Source organism: Podarcis raffonei, chromosome 6 (assembly GCF_027172205.1).
Source record: "Podarcis raffonei isolate rPodRaf1 chromosome 6, rPodRaf1.pri, whole genome shotgun sequence".
Classification (NCBI taxonomy): domain Eukaryota; kingdom Metazoa; phylum Chordata; class Lepidosauria; order Squamata; family Lacertidae; genus Podarcis; species Podarcis raffonei.
Genome location: NC_070607.1, coordinates 72038332 through 72055627, shown reverse-complemented (window position 1 = coordinate 72055627; position 17296 = coordinate 72038332). Strand labels below are relative to the sequence as shown.

The 17296-nt window shown below is 42.0% G+C and overlaps 1 protein-coding gene across 7 annotated transcripts in view; it reads left to right on the top strand.

Annotated features, from left to right (window-relative positions):
• Positions 1-16116, top strand: part of DLGAP4 (DLG associated protein 4) — a 332681-nt gene extending 316565 nt beyond the window's left edge. For 6 of the 7 annotated variants that reach the window (XM_053393983.1, XM_053393984.1, XM_053393981.1 and 3 more), the window contains 6 exons: positions 4746-5107; positions 8227-8318; positions 8785-9194; positions 10221-10312; positions 11304-11456; positions 12629-16116. In XM_053393983.1, coding sequence (XP_053249958.1) covers positions 4746-5107; positions 8227-8318; positions 8785-9194; positions 10221-10312; positions 11304-11456; positions 12629-12847 — 1328 coding nt within the window. In that variant the 3' untranslated portion in view covers positions 12848-16116. Of the gene's footprint in view, positions 1-4745; positions 5108-8226; positions 8319-8784; positions 9195-10220; positions 10313-11303; positions 11457-12628 lie in introns of those variants that run through there. The other variant, XM_053393987.1, reaches the window with a different exon arrangement.
• Positions 16117-17296: the final 1180 nt, after the last annotated feature.

Below are 17296 nucleotides of genomic sequence, written 5' to 3'. Positions count from 1 at the left end.
CTCAAGTGTAATGCAAGATACAGAGTTCATTATCAAACTGCAATACCCTTTTGGATTGAGGAATTTTACAAAGTCAACTGCATGTTATCAAACTGCTGTTAGGAGATATCAGTAAATTAGCTTTTGCAAGATGTCCATGTTATCATTCCACATACTACACAGGAGTAATGAGTAGCTTGTGCTTTCTTGGTTTGCATTTTGTGTGTGATGGTGACTGCTTAAGATTAAACTATTAATCTATCCCTATGATTATTTGGATTGCTCTTTTTGAATTCCTCTTTCCCCCATTTGCAACATGTATCTATCCCTCCTTTATAAAGGATGAGAGTGTAGACACTACCTAGTGAACTCAACTGGTATCATAATTAATCATCCAGTAATGCTGGAATAGTCAACCATGTATTGATTTTATCCCACTTCCACCATGGGACTAGATTGGTTTAAAACGCAGGTATTCTACTTTTTAATATATTGGTGATCCACCATTACAAACTCAAAGGGTTTGTGATACTGGGTAGAACAGAATAATGCAAGTCAGCAATTGTTTTGAAACAATTATGGTTCCTTATTTGTTCATTCATTGCACTGAGCATCACACATAACTGTGTCTGTCTTCCTGGATTGTGAGTGACTGAGTTCTTGCCCAAGTAAACAAATGTTCCTCAATAAGCTGACTGATGCTCTTGGCTCCAGATAAAAAGCCCATTTCTTTCTCTGCAGCATTGTTCTTGCCATGCTTTGCAACAAACGAGTCTTTTAGATTTAAAGTCAAGTTCTACTGCCAGTTTGTTCTCTGCTACAGTAAAACACTTCAAAAAATAAGAACCGTGCAAATATAACTTTGGTTATGGTTGTTGTTTAAAAAAGGTGTGTGGTACATACATACTAGTTCTGCATTCTTGTGCTGACTTGTTTAATATGAAATCGCTGCTATTTAAAGATTAAACCATTTTTTAACATCTTCACACACAAATTCAAATAATCTTGGCCAGCTGCCAGCAAGCTTTTGAATGTTGGCCAAGACTGGAGGCAACCAAGAATGCCTGGAAATAATTAATCGAAATAGATGGTACCAACTTCTGAAATGCTATTTTCTGAAAATAGCCGTTGCCAGAAAAATGACCGATAGCTAAGCAGCATATATATCAAAAGTAAGCAACCTGTTTATATAGGTTTAAAAGAAATTTCATTTGACTGGAATAAGTCTAGTGTTGTGCTTGTCTAAACTTAAGAGAAAGTAAGAATTCAGAATTACTAATTCTTCATGTCTGTAGCTTCTGACATTATGGCCCCAAGTGCTGATGAAGGAAATCTGTGAGTTTTAAACGTCCCATGAGCCTGTAATGTTTCACCCAGTTCTTGTCAGCTAAAAGTACACTTCATATTGCAAAATAGATCACCTGCTTTGCATGCAAAATATCCCAGGTTTGATGCTGCAGCTCCAGGTCCTGGATATTGGGTAGGAAGACTCCACATGACCTTTACCTAAGATGCTGGAATGCCACTGCCCGAAAGAAAGCTAGATGGACTATTACTGCATGCAGTAGACCAAAGGTTTACTCAATAACTGACTTCTTGTGGTGATACCTTCTGGAACTTAGAGATGAAATAGAGGATAAGACAGGTGCTCCTCTGAGCTACTAAATGCTAGAGAATAGCTAACAAATAAAACTAATTAGATTAGCCATTATTTGTTCATACTATGGTATGAACAAACTGTATGTATGTATGTACAAACTATAGGGGTGATTATTTCCGAGGCTTCAGTTTGAACACCATATTTTACCAGACTCTTGTGTATTGAGCTAAACACTTGCTAGACATTAATGTTTTGATGAAAAGTTTGAGATGCTTTTCTTGCTGTTCTGTCACAGGTTTGTGGCCTCATGTCCTCTGGGGCTCTGAAGCAGATTATTCTGAGGAATAGATAGATGGCTCTGTGAGGAGAGAAAGGGCAATCACTTCTGGCTTCCTAATTTTCGTATTTTTCCTCTTTAGGTGCTCATTTGGGGCTTAAAGAGCAGGAATGATTGGGAGGCTATTTATGTTAACATCCCAGGAAGGAGAAATATTTCCAATGCAGATGAGTTGTGTATGCTTTACATCCAGAACAAAACTATCAAAAGCCATTTTCCAATGTGAGAATTCCCTTTTGAGGTGTATTTCCCTCCTCCTCTTCTAGTTTATATTCAATACCATCCACAAACAGTATTTATTCAGAGTTAATTATGAGGAGGAAAATCAGTATTCATTATGTAATCTGCCTGGGAAAGTCCTTGTAATAAGTGCCCTTTGAATAATGCAAGGTCACTTTTTAATGAATGCTGAAAACAGACCAGGGAAAAGATGAGGGCTTCAAGTAGGTGTGGCCTGCAACAAAATATTGCAGTGTGTGTTCTTCTCACAGGTGTGTCCTATTCAGAATTCCTTCTGGGCAGCCATGGCTGCACCTAGCAAATAATTCTGTTCTTTCCTTTCCACCTTTGCTTTTACAGCGGACACGCAACATTCTGTGGCTGCTGAGCATGCTCATTGGACTGGCTTTGGGTGGGGGCAGAATTGGTCAATAAATTTAATGTATGTCTTGGGGTTCCCCCAGGTATACAGTTTACTCTCTCTTGTTTCTCTGTAGTCTTGTTTTGACTCTGTTTCTGTCAGCACTGACTGCTTTAGTTAACTGTTAAGAGGGAGAATCAGGATGCAATGCACATGCAATGCACATAGTTCAGTGGACTGAAGCACAGAGTGTACAACTGCTTACACTCAAACCATTCTTACAAACAATATCAAGTATGTTCTCCATTTATTCATGTCTGTCTTCTGGTACTACTTCAGAAACAACTTTGGGGCTAGTATTTCATATCAACTGGATTAGGAGGTTGTGTTTGGACATAATGATAAATTATGGGCTATTGTTGAAAAGGCAAGGCTTGTGCTTGAATGATCTGCCTCTCCTATTTTTTCTCCAGTGTAGCCAAAGAAGGAAAGTGTTTTCATCTAACCATAGTTTAGCCTTACGTCTGAACCTGGAAAAACTATGGTTAATCTTAACTGTGGCTTATTGAAACAAGTCAGCAACAACAAAAACCCATAGGTTAGCTGCCTTCAGACATAATTATACATAATGAGTTGGCCACTGAGTGGCTGAAGAGTTGTGAAGTAAACAAGCAAAACAGTAGCTTACCCTACATTTTTCTATATAAAATGCTTGAGCTGACTTACAAAGTAAGATTAAAATAATTTCAAATACACATAGCCTGTTTAAAATATACAAAATACATATTTGAAACCGTAAAATATTAAAATCAAAGAAGCTGGTTTACAATAAAAACAGGTTTTCATGCTTAAAATATATAGGTAATTTTAATATAGTCCCTAGATAGGAGTAAAGACTTTTATTGTTAGGTTAACTTTATATGCCAACTATTCTGTAACTGTTGCCAAAGGAAGTTGGAATCCACCTTATAAGCTCTTGTAGCGACACCCACCTACAAGTATGCACTAAACTCTCAAATTTCAGCACGTGTGCATCACTTTTCAGTTAGCTTAGATCCAGGTCCTTGTAAAACTGGCAGAATATGGATGTGTCAGTGGCATTATTTATTTATTTTTAAGTCCATCTTATTTGTGAGATCGCTTTCTGACAGGAGCTGCCTTTTTATAGAAAAAAAATGAATTATTGTGACACCTTCAAACTAGGAATTTTATTAAAGTATAAGCTTTCAAGAACTATAATTCCACTTCATCAGATGTCTATACTAGAGATTCTGTAGTTACTGCTAAAGAAAGCTGGCACCTGACGAAGTTGACTCTAGCCCATGAAAGCTTGGGCCTCATCAAAATGGATTCGAGTTGTATTCATTGTAGCTCTGTGGTGAGCTTTCCATCACTGAAAGGGTTTCTTCTTGCATAATGGAAGCTTCATCTCCTCTCTTCACCCATGTGCCCCTTTAAATCTGTTTTAGAGGTTCCCTCAACCCTCTGGAGCAAATCTGAGGAGGTCATGGGGCACGCAGGAGGGAGGAGAGGGAGGAAAGTCCCATTGAGTAAATGGAAGTCATTCCGCTCAGACAATTAGGCTCTTTTGTCTTTAAGCTGCTACAAATGCTTTGTTATTTACTGAAACTATATAGCAAGTTTATTATATGAAGTTTAAGTTCCACATCAAGAAAGTTGTGGAATGCCCCATTGTTCTAGCTCCAGAATTTGCGTGGCTATTAGTAAGCCTGGAGCTTTATTTCTCAAAAATATTGTTTTTCAACAAAAGTGAGCATGGCTGGTGTCTCACAGCATCTTTCTGTGGCATTTCTCATTTTCTAGGTCCAAGTGCCAGGTTGGTCAAGATACTGAAACTTTCCACTGATGGGTTCAAACACCAAGAGGTGGTTTTATCAGGACCTTCTATATAAAGCAAAATTGCAGGCTTCCACCCCACTACTGTGTAGCCCCTTTCAAGTGTGGCTTGCTTTATAGCTTTTTGGAGGGTTCTTCCTCACTTTTTCCATTATCTTCCAGTCTGTGTTATGGTGTTCCTCTTGAATTTCACAGCAGGGTAGTGCTGGCTATTAATGTGCTTTGGGCTGCTCCGTGCATAGGCTGACCTATTCTGCATCTATGCTTGTTAGCTTCTCTAAACATTGTGACCAATTTGCCTTTCCTCTCAACTCACTGGGTTTTTGCTGCTTTCTCTTCCATCTTCTGCTTCCCTTCTCTCCCTCCACACTTTCTCGCTGCCGCTGTCGCAGGTTCGGCATGCCTAGTGGGCTATAAAAAGACACCGCCACCAGTCCCACCTCGGACCACCTCAAAGCCGTTCATCTCTGTCACCGTGCAGAGCAGCACCGAATCGGCACAAGACAACTACCTGGACAACCAGGACCACAAGAGCGAGGTCAACAGCCAGTCGGGACTGAGCAATTCCTCGGATAGCTTAGACAGCACCAGACCACCCAGCGTGACAAGAGGGAGCATTGTGCCTCCAGCCAGGGAGCCTCCTGAGTTACCCCAGAAAAATGCAACCTTGAAGAGCGACAAGGGGACCCTGACAAGTGAGGAGCCAAAGGTGGAGAATATCCCCAAAAGGAAGCTGTCATCTATAGGAATACAAGTATGGAATTGTTTGTTCTCATTAGCACTAGAAGATGTTCTTAATGTAACCATTTTTACATGTGCATCCTTGTTTCACTGCTCTGGCATCTGTGCCCGCTTGGTGTGCCTCTGCTGAACTTTGACTTTATAAAAGTCCAGGGGCACTTGAGAAGAAATTAATTAAGGCATATATAGCGAACAGGCCTGTAGGAAAATTCTTCTTTGATAACCCCCACGTATTGGTAGCACCCCGAGTCCACTTGTTGACGCCCATAAGAGAGAGGTGTTTACAGGGCAGACATGCTAAAGAATCACAGGGTTCAGCCCTATCCTAAGACGTGTATTGTGCAAATGAATCGACTCAGTTCTAAATCAAGAGAAGTTTACCTTATTAAGAAAAATCAATTTCCTATATGCCACACACAGTGTAGTAAACCTTGGCTGTTAGTCAGTAAGATTTCGACTTTTGCATGGCAGATGTTCTGACTGCAGAATTCTGCAAAAACACATGCAAGTTCAAATATTGTGGAAGTGGCATACTAAGTACTTAAACATACATTTTCATTGGCTTTCTGTCAAATAATGATTCTTTGGTTCCTGGATTTCCTGTAAATTCACAGGGAACCTAATGGCATTGTTAAAGGTCAGGAATGCATGCACTGCTGTACATGATGCAGAAAAGAAAGCTACTTTGGGGAACATTTAGATAATAAGTAATGTTCTGCCTTCTGCTGTCAGATTTCCAGAACAGCTATGCATTCCTTCCTTACTGGAAGCTTGGCAGTTGCTTCCCATGCTGATCCAAAGACTTGTGCTCACCCAAGTAAGAAAGTACCTGAGTGCAAATCCAATTGTTGTTAGCAGGAACAGATTAACTTCGACAAATACATGTTCTTTACTGCACAAAACCTCTTGTGTGTTGGTCTTCGAACTATGAGTATTTCTAGGCTACCCAACTTATTTATTCAGAATATTTATCAACTGCTTAATAAATAAAACAACAACTATAGCAGTGTACAACAAGATACAAATATGAAATCTTACACAGCAAAAAATACAAATAAAACAGATCTGGCAGAATTACACAGTGGCCAGCGACATGTTAGAAACGTCTGGGGTAAATGGAAACGTTATAAGCAGAGGCTGAAAACACAGTTTGTGCATGTCTCGTTACAGGAGGAAAGAGTATTCTTCTTTTTAAAATACGTTTTCCATAGAGTAGATGCTTCTTAAAGCAGAGAAAGCATACAGTTGTTCACTTGTTCCAAAGGATCCAGGCACATTACCTCCAGGCTTATTTATTCATGAGATAATTTGCACCCTGCTTCATCCACCTAAAAGGAGCCTTCAAGAGAAGGTTAACAATAGTATTAAAATAAAAAAGCAAATATTAAAACGCAAGCATGAAACAACAGTGAATGAAAACACAGGCTCAGTCCCTGTACGGGACAGCTGGATATTGCTGCATTGCAGAGGGTTGGGCTAGATGATCCACAGGGGCCTTTCCAACTCCACAAATCGATGAAATTTCACCAAATCTAGCAGCAGAAAGACAAGTTAGTGCTTCTGTTGTGAAGATACTGAGATGTTGCTTGTGAAGATACTGGTATCACAGGCACCCATTGGATAATGTCTGTGACATAATAGAACTGTCCTATGTCCCCACTCCATTTTATGTTAACACTTAGTTGGCTTTTTAACGAATAATTTAAAATAGCTTATGTAATAGTACAATTGCTGAATCACAACTGCAGAAGCACTTGTGTTGTTCTTTACAACAGGGCTCTAGCAAAGTTGCTTCTTTCCCACACTCTGTAAAACACTCCACCATTGTTATTAGTTACCTGCACCTTTTCTTCACATTTCACGTTGGAAGCTTGAAACTGTACTTCCTCTATCCTGCATCAGTCACATCCCTCTGAGATATGCTGTACCAACTCTCCTCTCTATCCTGCCCTCTGCCTATTACAGTGCACATGGGAATACAGTTTTGTGCTCCTAGAAGTGCACTGGCACAAATATAAGCACTAAAGGAAAACTGTGTTGCATTAAGATAGCCAAAGGTTATGCAAATTCTTATTGGCTAAAGCTGCTGGCATCTTTGAAGCTAGGAAGTTATCTCCGCCTACAAGGCATAACACCAGTCTGGCTATACTGTCTTTTTCACACTTTATTTGCATTGCTTTGCCTGCTGGGAGCTTTGATGCAGTCACTTCGCCTTCACCAAAAGCTCTTTAAGCGGAGCTATAAATTGTTGCATTGCTGAGGTCTACATCAGTTCTGAGTACTACCTTGACCCTGATTCTTCCTTATGCAAGCAATAACTTGTGTTCCCTCTGGGTTGCTTGTTTTTTCCCATCCCATTCCCAAATACTTGGTGAATAGATGGGGAATTACAGAGAAATGCTATCTTTAAAATGTCCTTTTAAGAGCAGCTGTAAGTATAATATCAAAATATTGAAACCTTTCCTTTATTATACTCCAGCCACTTAAAACAGTCTAAATAATATGCAACAGAAGGATAGGATAAATATGGCATCTTTGTGCCTTCTTATAGCAAGTTCACCTGGCATCTATACAAGAACATTAGTGGTTCTTGTTTTTATCCATAAGCTGCCTTGAGTTCCTTCAGGGAAGAAGGCAGGGTATGAATAAACAAATAACTGTGTAATAAAGCCAATATTCCTATTCAGAGTTCTGTTTTGCCCCATCCCAGTGCTTCTAAACTTCCCTCTAGGATCATCTCACCAAGAAAGTATAAGAATTTATTTTAAAAATTTTAAAGCAGTTTAAAATTTCACATCACAGATGCATAACTATTCAGTTAAAAATCCCTTACTAAACAAAAATCTACTGCGAATGGCAACAGCCTTGAAATTAGCTTTAGATAGGATGGTAGTGGCCTGGTTTATGGTGCCAGCAGCCTCGTTTCCCTCCCTCTCTCTCTCCCCATCTCCATAGCGAAAAAGGAAGAAAAGAAAATGTGCTGCCTTTTGATGTGTGGTGTCTGCATGACCAGTGCATGTGTGTGTGTGTGTGTGTGTTTGCGTGCGTGCATGCCTCCTTCCTTCAAATGTGAATTCTAGCAGCAAGTTTTTGTGTTTTTGTTTTTTTTGTTTGTATCTTTTTGTTAATAAGGTTGACTGCCTTCAGCCAGTGGCAAAAGAGGAGCCCCCTCCATCAGCCACCAAATTCCAGTCCATCGGGGTACAGGTAGAGGACGAGTGGCGGTAAGTGGAAGACGCAGGCTTTTTTGAAAAAAAACCTCGTCCAGCTGCAGTTTCCCATTTTATAGTTTAGTTCCCTCTTTCTTTTTTCCTGCCTCAAATCACTGAGCATTGATGGGTTGCAGAACCTCTCCCAGTAGTAGCATGTTGGCTTAGTAATGTAGGTGAATCATTGGAAAACTGGAATAAAAAAATAGAATAAAAATAGAACTGGAAATGTAATTATAGATGTGTGCCAGTCTTTTTGTTTGGATGGCCTATTGCAGTGAGCAGGCAACCTTATAATTTTGTCTGTCTGCATGTGTGCGTGTGTGTCTGTGTGCAGAGAGGAACGGGGCAAGGAAACGCAGCTCAGCTGCAGGTGCCCCGAACAGATGCAGATCGTTGTGTCTGTGTGCCAAGTAACAAATCGGCCCTCCTCAAGGGCTGCTTCCTCTGATTCTCTCTCTTTCCCTCCTTCTCTTTGTAGCAACAGCCACTCTCACAGCATGTCAGCCAAGCAGGATACAGATTCTGATTCACAAGAACCGAACAACTCTACCTGTAAATCACCTGAGAGAAGCCTTGCTGATTGCCCCCCATGCAACAACTCCAACAGCCTTGATGCCAGTACGAGGCAAACAGCCATGCCTTCCCAGATCAAGAGAAACCTCTCCTATGGAGATAGCAATGACCCAGCCCTAGAGCCTTCCTCTCTTCCTCCTCCGGACCCCTGGCTTGAAACATCCACCAACACTCCATCAGAACCAACACAGCCGGGAGCTTGCCGAAGGGACGGGTATTGGTTTCAGAAGCTGCTGCAGGCAGAGACTGAAAGGTTAGAAGGATGGTGTCGTCAGATGGACCAAGAGACCAAAGAGAATAATCTCTCTGAAGAAGGTTGGTATGGATAATAAACTGACTCTGGTGGTAAAGGAGATTTCAGTCTGAAATGGTGAAACTTTTCCTGGCACAGTGTTCATGAATGAGTGTGAGGCTGGGCCCAAATAGCAACTTACTGAAAGGAACACTTCGTATTTTTTTTACTGGAGATCTTGTAGAAAAAGGAAGTGGAGAGCCTTGTTCAAATTCTTTTTTTCTTCAATATTGTAGGGACAGTGGCAACAATCTGTAGTTTCTTCAGATGTATTTTCCACTTCATTGTTTTCAGTGCTACTATGGAGAGAATCTGCTATCTAATTTTCCTTGAGATCACGTTTAGCTATGTCACTCCATTCCCTATTCTGAGGAAATTAAAGTGTAAATGGAACCTGAATGAGAGTGCTCTCTTGAGACCTTTAAATGTGGCTGCAGAGTGGGTAGACAGAGGACTTCAGCGTCATTTTTTTGGAACACATCAGGGATGTATTCAAAAACTCCACGTTTTTATGTGTGACTTAAAAAAAACAACTAAAACACTGCACCTGATAAAACTGAAATGAAGTCAGTGTTGGGTGGAGATAGGCTAGCAAATAGAAAGCTGTTGCTCACAAATCTGTGATGAGGGTAAATTGCGCTCAGAGATCTTGGGCTCTTTGATGGCATTGTGTCCTCAAATGCTATGGAGGGGCCTTTGGGAGAATATTAAATAAGGCTTCTCGCTATCCCTGCTAGACTTCACTAGCACTGTGTTACAAACAAAGAAACTGGCAGCAGTATGGCTGTCTGCCATTCCCGATGGTGGCTGCTGTACAGGGTATTGCTGTTGGCAGTAGAACAAGGGCTAACAAAACATGCCCTCACAAAGGAGCCATGAGTCATTTCTAATGGCTTGTCATTAATGGCTCCAAATGAAAAACACTTTGGTTACTGAAGGGAAGGGAAGATAAATCTGAAGGACAAAGGGAGCCACTCTCACCTCAAATATCCTTATATGTTCTGTTTTTCAAAGCACTTCATCTTCTAAAATATACCTTTCTAATTCAGTCTTAGGCAAAGTCCTCAGTGCAGTGGGCAGTGCACAATTACTAATGTCACAGAAGTTCCAGCAATTCCGTGGCCTCTGTGACCAAAACTTGGTGAGTATGGAAATCTCTGTAATTGCTATAAATTGTGTAAGCGGGGGGGGGGGGGGAGAGTATTTGGTCACTTATTAGGCTTTTGCATAGGAAGTAAAAAATGTGGCAGTGTGCCTACAGTTCTCTTCTGCCAAGTACCTCAGTGCAGTTTTTTAACTCAGCCATGTTCCCATCCCAGAGAGACTCCTACATGAGTTGTCTCTTCCCCAGTACCAATCCACATACAACCATAGTGTTAAATGGGATTTAAAAAAAAAAAAACTTAAAACCATATGGTAATGTAGATCAAAGAGGATATGTGAGGACATAGCTGTGATTGAGGCAGCCACAGATTTGACCAAGTAAACCAGGAGAAACAAATTACCGTATTTTTCGCCCCATAGGACGCACCGCCCTATAGGACGCACCTTGTTTTTTTGGGGGGGGGGAATAAAGAAAAACATTTTATTTCCCCCCCCCCCCGGCACAGGGCTGGCATGGGGGAAGCCCGAGCTTCCCCCGACCCCAGCCCCCAGAACAGCCTGCTATCCACAAGCCTAGGGAGCCGCACCGGCTTCAGGAAGCTCTGCGCAACCCTCCGGAGCCCGGCGCAGCTTGGCGCCGGGCTCCGGAGGGTTGCGCAGAGCTTCCTGAAGCCTGGAGAGCAAGAGCCTCTTGCTCTCCAGGCTTCAGCGAAAGCCTGTATTCGCCCCATAGGACGCACACACATTTCCCCTTCATTTTTGGAGAGGAAAAAGTGCATCCTATAGGGCGAAAAATACGGTATGTTAAATTGTACTTGAAAAGTATACGGATCTGCACCAGGCAATTAAGAGTTTTCAATGTTGCAGTGCAGCGGAGGGGCGGGGGGAGAGAGAAGATAAGTTTCCGGCTTTAGTGCTATGTTGAATGCAGTCAGGAGATTCAGATGTTTCCACGTGAACTTAAAAACGGCCTTCAAGTCTCATCTTCAACATTAACTCTGAATTAACTCACATTCTCTTTCTGTCAGAACCCCAATTCCAATCCCAGGCCCACAGCACAAGACCTTGCTGGTTTTTGGGATCTCTTACAATTGTCCATCGAAGACATCAGCATGAAATTTGATGAGCTGTACCACCTAAAGGCTAATGGCTGGCAGTTAACGGAGCCACCGGAGAAGAAGGTGAGCATGGAGCATTATAAAGAAATGGTGCTTAGCAGCACAAGTTCAGGTGGAGCATTTGAAAAGAGAAGAAAAGTGGCTTGGTCTGTGCTAGGTAGCTTAACTTACAGCATAATCCTAAGAGGTTTCTTGGAAGTTAAACCTGCTGCTCTAACCAATGGGATTTGCTTCCAGTAAATGTGCCTGATCAGTTTTTGTTTGACTTATTGTTTGATTTTCAAAATTCACACACACGCACACATTGCACATGCTTCCAAGGCACTTTACAAAAATGAGACCAAATACAAAAAATAATAATGTTGCATATATTGGGGTCCTCAGGCATCTTGCAAAATTTAGAGGTGGTTGTAGAAAGTTTTGATATATTCCCTGTTTGCTGTTAAAAACACGGACTGCAGGAGTCTGTGTTTTCCCCTGACAAGGGGGGAAAATAGTAGAAAGTGTTTAGACCATTCTGAAATAGTATAAGAAAATTGGTGTAAAAATGCTAGATTAAAAGTCAGATCCTCCTGTCCAAATCTCCCTCCCCATGTTTCCCATCTCACTTCTGATCTGTGCTCCTATAGGGTGCACAAGGAATAATTGTAGCACTAGTGAATGATATAAATTGATGCTGCTTTACTGCAAATAGTCTATTTAAGCCCCAACTGTATTTTCTCACAGTTGTGAGTCAAGGGAACCTTACTTTGTGAATTCCAGTGGTTCTAATACCAATACTGAATGTGTTCACATTACTTAAAGGTAAAGGGACCCCTGACCGTTAGGTCCAGTCATGGCCAACTCTGGGGTTGTGGCGCTCATCTAGCTTTACTGGCCGAGGGAGCTGGCGTACAGCTTCCGGGTCATGTGGCCAGCATGACTAAGCCGCTTCTGGCGAACCAGAGCAGCGCACGGAAACTCCATTTACCTTCCCACTGGAGTGGTACCTATTTATCTACTTGCACTTTGACGTGCTTTCGAACTGCTAGGTTGGCAGGAGCAGGGACCGAGCAACGGGAGCTCACCCCGTCGTGGGGATACCAGCATTTTTTTTAAAAAACCCCGAAGCCTATGTGCTGAATAACAGCCTAAATTTTTGGCGCAGAACTTTGATTGCAGACAAAACTGTTGAGAAAGAGAACAGATCTGCCTGCAGTTCCTTTTAATGTTTTGCTGTTCTTTTTTCCCTGAAGGAAGAGAAGAAGCCGCCCCCTCCCGTGCCAAAGAAGCCAGCCAAACCTAAATCCCAGCTGAACCGGGACAAGGCCTCTGACTCGGTGGATAAACAGCGCCAGGAAGCCCGCAAGCGCCTCATGGCAGCCAAGCGCGCTGCCTCAGTCCGGCAGAACTCTGCCACCGAGAGCGCGGACAGCATTGAAATCTACGTTCCCGAGGCACAGACCCGTCTTTGAGCAAGGGGAAGAGGAAGAAAACACACTCTTTTTCATGCCATTAAAAAGGAAAAATAAGGTTCACTAAATTTAGTGCGATTTATTTGGTCTAGAGACGCAGAGCCAATCGTACAAAGGGCTCCCAATTTGGCTATCTCTCTGTCTGTCTCTCTCTTCTTCTTTTTTCCCCTCTCCAGCTTTAAATAATGAAAATTTTGAAGGAGAATCCCTTCCTGGTTCTGTGGTTTGGGTTTTTCTCTCTCTCTCCCACCCTGTTTCACACTGGCTGTGGTGTGGTGGAACAGACTCTTGGAAACACAGCCCTTCAGACTTGGAACTGCAACCTTTTTACTTGTTCTATCTAAGGAGAATTATTAGCTTGTTTACATGAAATGGACAAAAATTGAAACAAAGCCTTGGGCACTTGCCATGCTGCGCTTTTTTCTCCTCACTGTATTCTTTCTGTCTTCCCCTCCACAAAGTCTTTCTTTTCCCCCCTCTCTGCTCTCGTTCTACTCCTGCTCCTAGTTTTTCTCCTGTTCTGTAGTTCTTAGCTCCCCTTTCTTTGTCATCCTTTTTCTGCATGGTGTCGTTTACTGTGTTAGAAGTAAAATCTTCCACAGAGCTCCAGAAGAAAACACCCTGTTCAGTGTGTGCTGTTGTTGCACTCTGCTAGCGAGCAGCCTTTTGATTTTATTATGTATTGTTTTCCCTTAGAGGTGGGTTTGGGAGTAGGTGGCCCGGGGTGGGGTGGGTGGCAGTGGGGCTTTGGTTTAATTATGTAAAGCGAGGGTGAGATCTGTGGGATGTAAATGGAGTGGGATGTTAACACAGCCTGGAAGCAAAACAAGTGCAATAAGATAGTTGTTGTGGCCTGTGCACACTCCCTTGAATGGTGCTGCAACAGAAAGATTTCCCGCACAGGGTGCTCAGTCAGAAATACAGCATGGATTCATAGGTCCCCCCCCCCCCACTCTTCTGTTCTCTTTCCTACAATCCCCCCTCCCTGCAATTTTATGTGTTTTTTTGTGTGTGCAAAGATCTGTGTATAAGAAAGCAGCTGCTACACAAGGGGAGGGACTTGTATCAAAGGGGTGTGTAATATTCTCCAGTGGAGGACAATGGCTTTTGTACAGAAAATCAAAGAGGAGGTAGCTGATGGAGACTTGGCAGTTTGCCTGCCCACCTGTATGTATGTGTACATATGCACATATACACTTAGTAGGATCTGTATATTTAACTCGTACACACACACATACACGCACACATGCGTACCCATTCACACATGCACGCATTCAGAGGGTGTCTTTAAAAAGCACCTCGGTGAGGGTGGGTGTATGTATAGCATATATTTTTACATGTACTATAGCTAGATGTGTGTAAAAGTGTGTGCAAAAATATATACCCTGCATATTTTCAGGTTCCTCTTGCCCATCCCAGCCCTCTGTGTCCCATCTTATTTGGGGATGCTGTCATCAACCTTCAGTTTAACCCTCCTCTCTTTCTCCTCTCCCATTTTGGCCTCATTTTGTGGAGCCAGGAGTCAAATAGCCAATTCCAACTTTCTCCTCTGCCCCCCACCTTGTGCCCCCTCCTCCCCCCCCCCACAAAAAAGTGTGCATTTGTCTGAAAGCTGTGCACTACCATTGTGGAAGATGATAGAAGTTGTTCAGGTGGTCAAAACTCCAAAGGATTTTTATTCTGGTGCATTAGTAATTTAAGGAGGTGATGATAAAACGCTACAACTTAAATCATGTCAGTGAATGCTGTGTACAGTGTCTATGCATAGAGAGTGTTACAGATTTCTCCAGCTGCCCACATAATGTGCATTTTTGTAACCTGTGGAAGCTTGGCCATATAGACCGTGGCTTCAAATCAAGCTTGATTTCTTCCCCTCTTTTCCCTTCCCCTACCTCAAATGTCTTTATAACAATGGTAGACAGTCCTTGACTGACTTTTGAAACAAATGGCTGACTTTCACAGTTCTTTGTATTAAAAATTGAAATGTGTGGAATGCTACTTGTTTTACTCACGTTTCCAAAGGCAGCAATCTCGGGAATTAGGCAGGTAATTGCTTGATGGACTCAGTTGCTGGTGAGTGTCTTTTAGCTCGGAGATTCCCGCTTGAAGTCAATGGGATTAAACGTTAAATCTACGTACATCCACCTTAATTGGTTTTTATGGACAGCAGCCTAAGCGACCTTTCACTTCCCCTGCCTCAGTGCTGCTGCTTCTAATTATGTAGCAGCAAACAAATGTTTCCCCCCACATGTATACATAGAAGAGAACACGACTCATTCCCTGTTCTCTGGCATGTCTACCCACACAACCCATGTATTTACCACATTTGTCCTTTTTATATCTTAGGTGTATTCAAAAAGTGTTTTATGTGTACACCTAAAAAAGGTGTGTGAAGTGGCTTCAGTCTGTCGCAATAAGAATAGAAATGGTACTGGATTCAAAAGACACTGTGAAGGAAGCTTGAGTCATGAACAGAGATCTCTCCGGAGGTCTTCAGCTTTGCTAACCATAGGTAGGAAATAGGTGTGGGCTTTCATCTAGTTGGTGGGGTGAGATCAAAGCAAAAGCAGTTGGCTGGTTTTACAAGTGACTGGATTTCAATAAACCTTCACCTCATTTTATAGCTCTGAGCATTCTTTCTTCTGTGTTTTTTTTTAAGTAGTGTAATTAGTAGTCACTGCTTCTTGAGCTGCAAGACAGCACTGAAAGATGGATATCACTTGCATGAAATGACATAGAAGCATAAACATTATTGCAGTGGCTGGATCAGTGTAACTGTCAATTGTCCTTTGCTTTGATAGACCTCCCACCTCTGCAGGAGACTTCTTCGCCCAGTCTGAGGAAAGTGGTTTATGTACAAATTAGTTTTACCTAATAGGGTGATAAGGTAGCAAATGACCTACGTTTGGTAGTTCACCAATACTACCCTCTTCGTGACAGAAACCTTTGCATCCAGGGATGAAACAATTGTCTTTCCAGACACCTAGATCTCTACAGTCTCAGCAGGGGGCCCAGTAGGTGGGAGAGGGGGGAAACAGCAACCTTGCTTCTGGAACAAAACTTCCAAACCTGTTAAATTTCATTTGTGCCTCTGTATGCCATGAAAGTTAGCAGCTTGGTTAAATGGAGCTTTTAAGACTTCTGCATGGGTGTAATGAGGATGCAGCCAATGGCTGCCCTCAACCAGGTGAGGCCTGTTAAGTAGATTGCAAAATTCATTTGTTTCAACTATCCTTATATTGGTCCAGTCTTCTCTCCCCGCACTATGCTGTTCCAAGGCATAAAAAGAAACAGATTTGTTCCCAATAACAAGGCTAGGAAGATTGTTGTGACTTATTTACTCATCCGTTGTAGCAGTAGTTCTGGAGAAAGATTATGGGTCAGTGGGGAGTTTTCCCCTCAAGAAACAACCCAAAAAGAACCATCACTGAGATGCCCCTGTTTGGCGAAACTGCTCCAAAAATGCTTTTATAGTTCTGATTAATAATTCTGAGGATGTAAAAACAAATGTCCATAGTGCTTTGATCGATAACATGGTTTTGTTTTTCCAACTATGAAAACAAAAAAGGTGACCCTCCCCCACCCCAAAGTGATTTCACCTGCTTCCCTTAGTTTTATAGCGGGGGGCGGCGGAAACAGGAAGAAAGAATTGATTAGCCCCTTAGTGGTTAACTTTGTGGCAATATTTTTTAAACAAAAAAACCTTGTATCTAGACCCAGCGGCCCAACGTCTTGTAATGGGAACCTTGCTGCCATTGTAAACGACAGTAAAACAAAGAAAGGTGCCTCTTTTGTGCCCTTACGCCTCAGTCTCTTGCAGTTTGTGATCTTTACTCTCTGAACTCCATTCTAGAGCAGGCAACCAGATACAACAAGGGGGGGGGGAATCATGTTTCTAAAACAACCAAGGGTTTTAGTTAGATTAGGGAATGTTTTTTGTCACCCGTGAGGGCATGACCAAATCAATCATTAATAATAAAATTAAAATTAAAATAACCTTGGTCAGAGCATTTTATAAACTCATGTTTATTGACTTGCATGATACTCTAACAGAGTTGGGTGTTCTTTTTCTCCTTTTTTCCTATGGATATTTTAATACCAGAGTTCTGCTTATTACCCACTTGAAACACAGGAAGCCAGGTAAGAAGCGCTGCTGCAATCTTCTCAAATGTAATTATATCTTTTTCCTCTACTCTGACTTTGAGATCATTTTATTGGCTGAATGTAGCATTTCCAGTGAGGCACGGGTCCATACCTGGCCACTGTCTCAGAGCACACTCAGAAGAGCTGCTTAGTTCACAAAGGATGGCGACTAAGCTTGTTGCTCTTCTTCAAAGAGCAGTGATCTTTAAGATCAAATGTAAGAGGAATAGGAAGTAATGGGAGACCCTGAGCGATAGTCCTGAGATTGCAGAGCAGAATTATGTTTTGATTTCTGCAAAAGTTCAT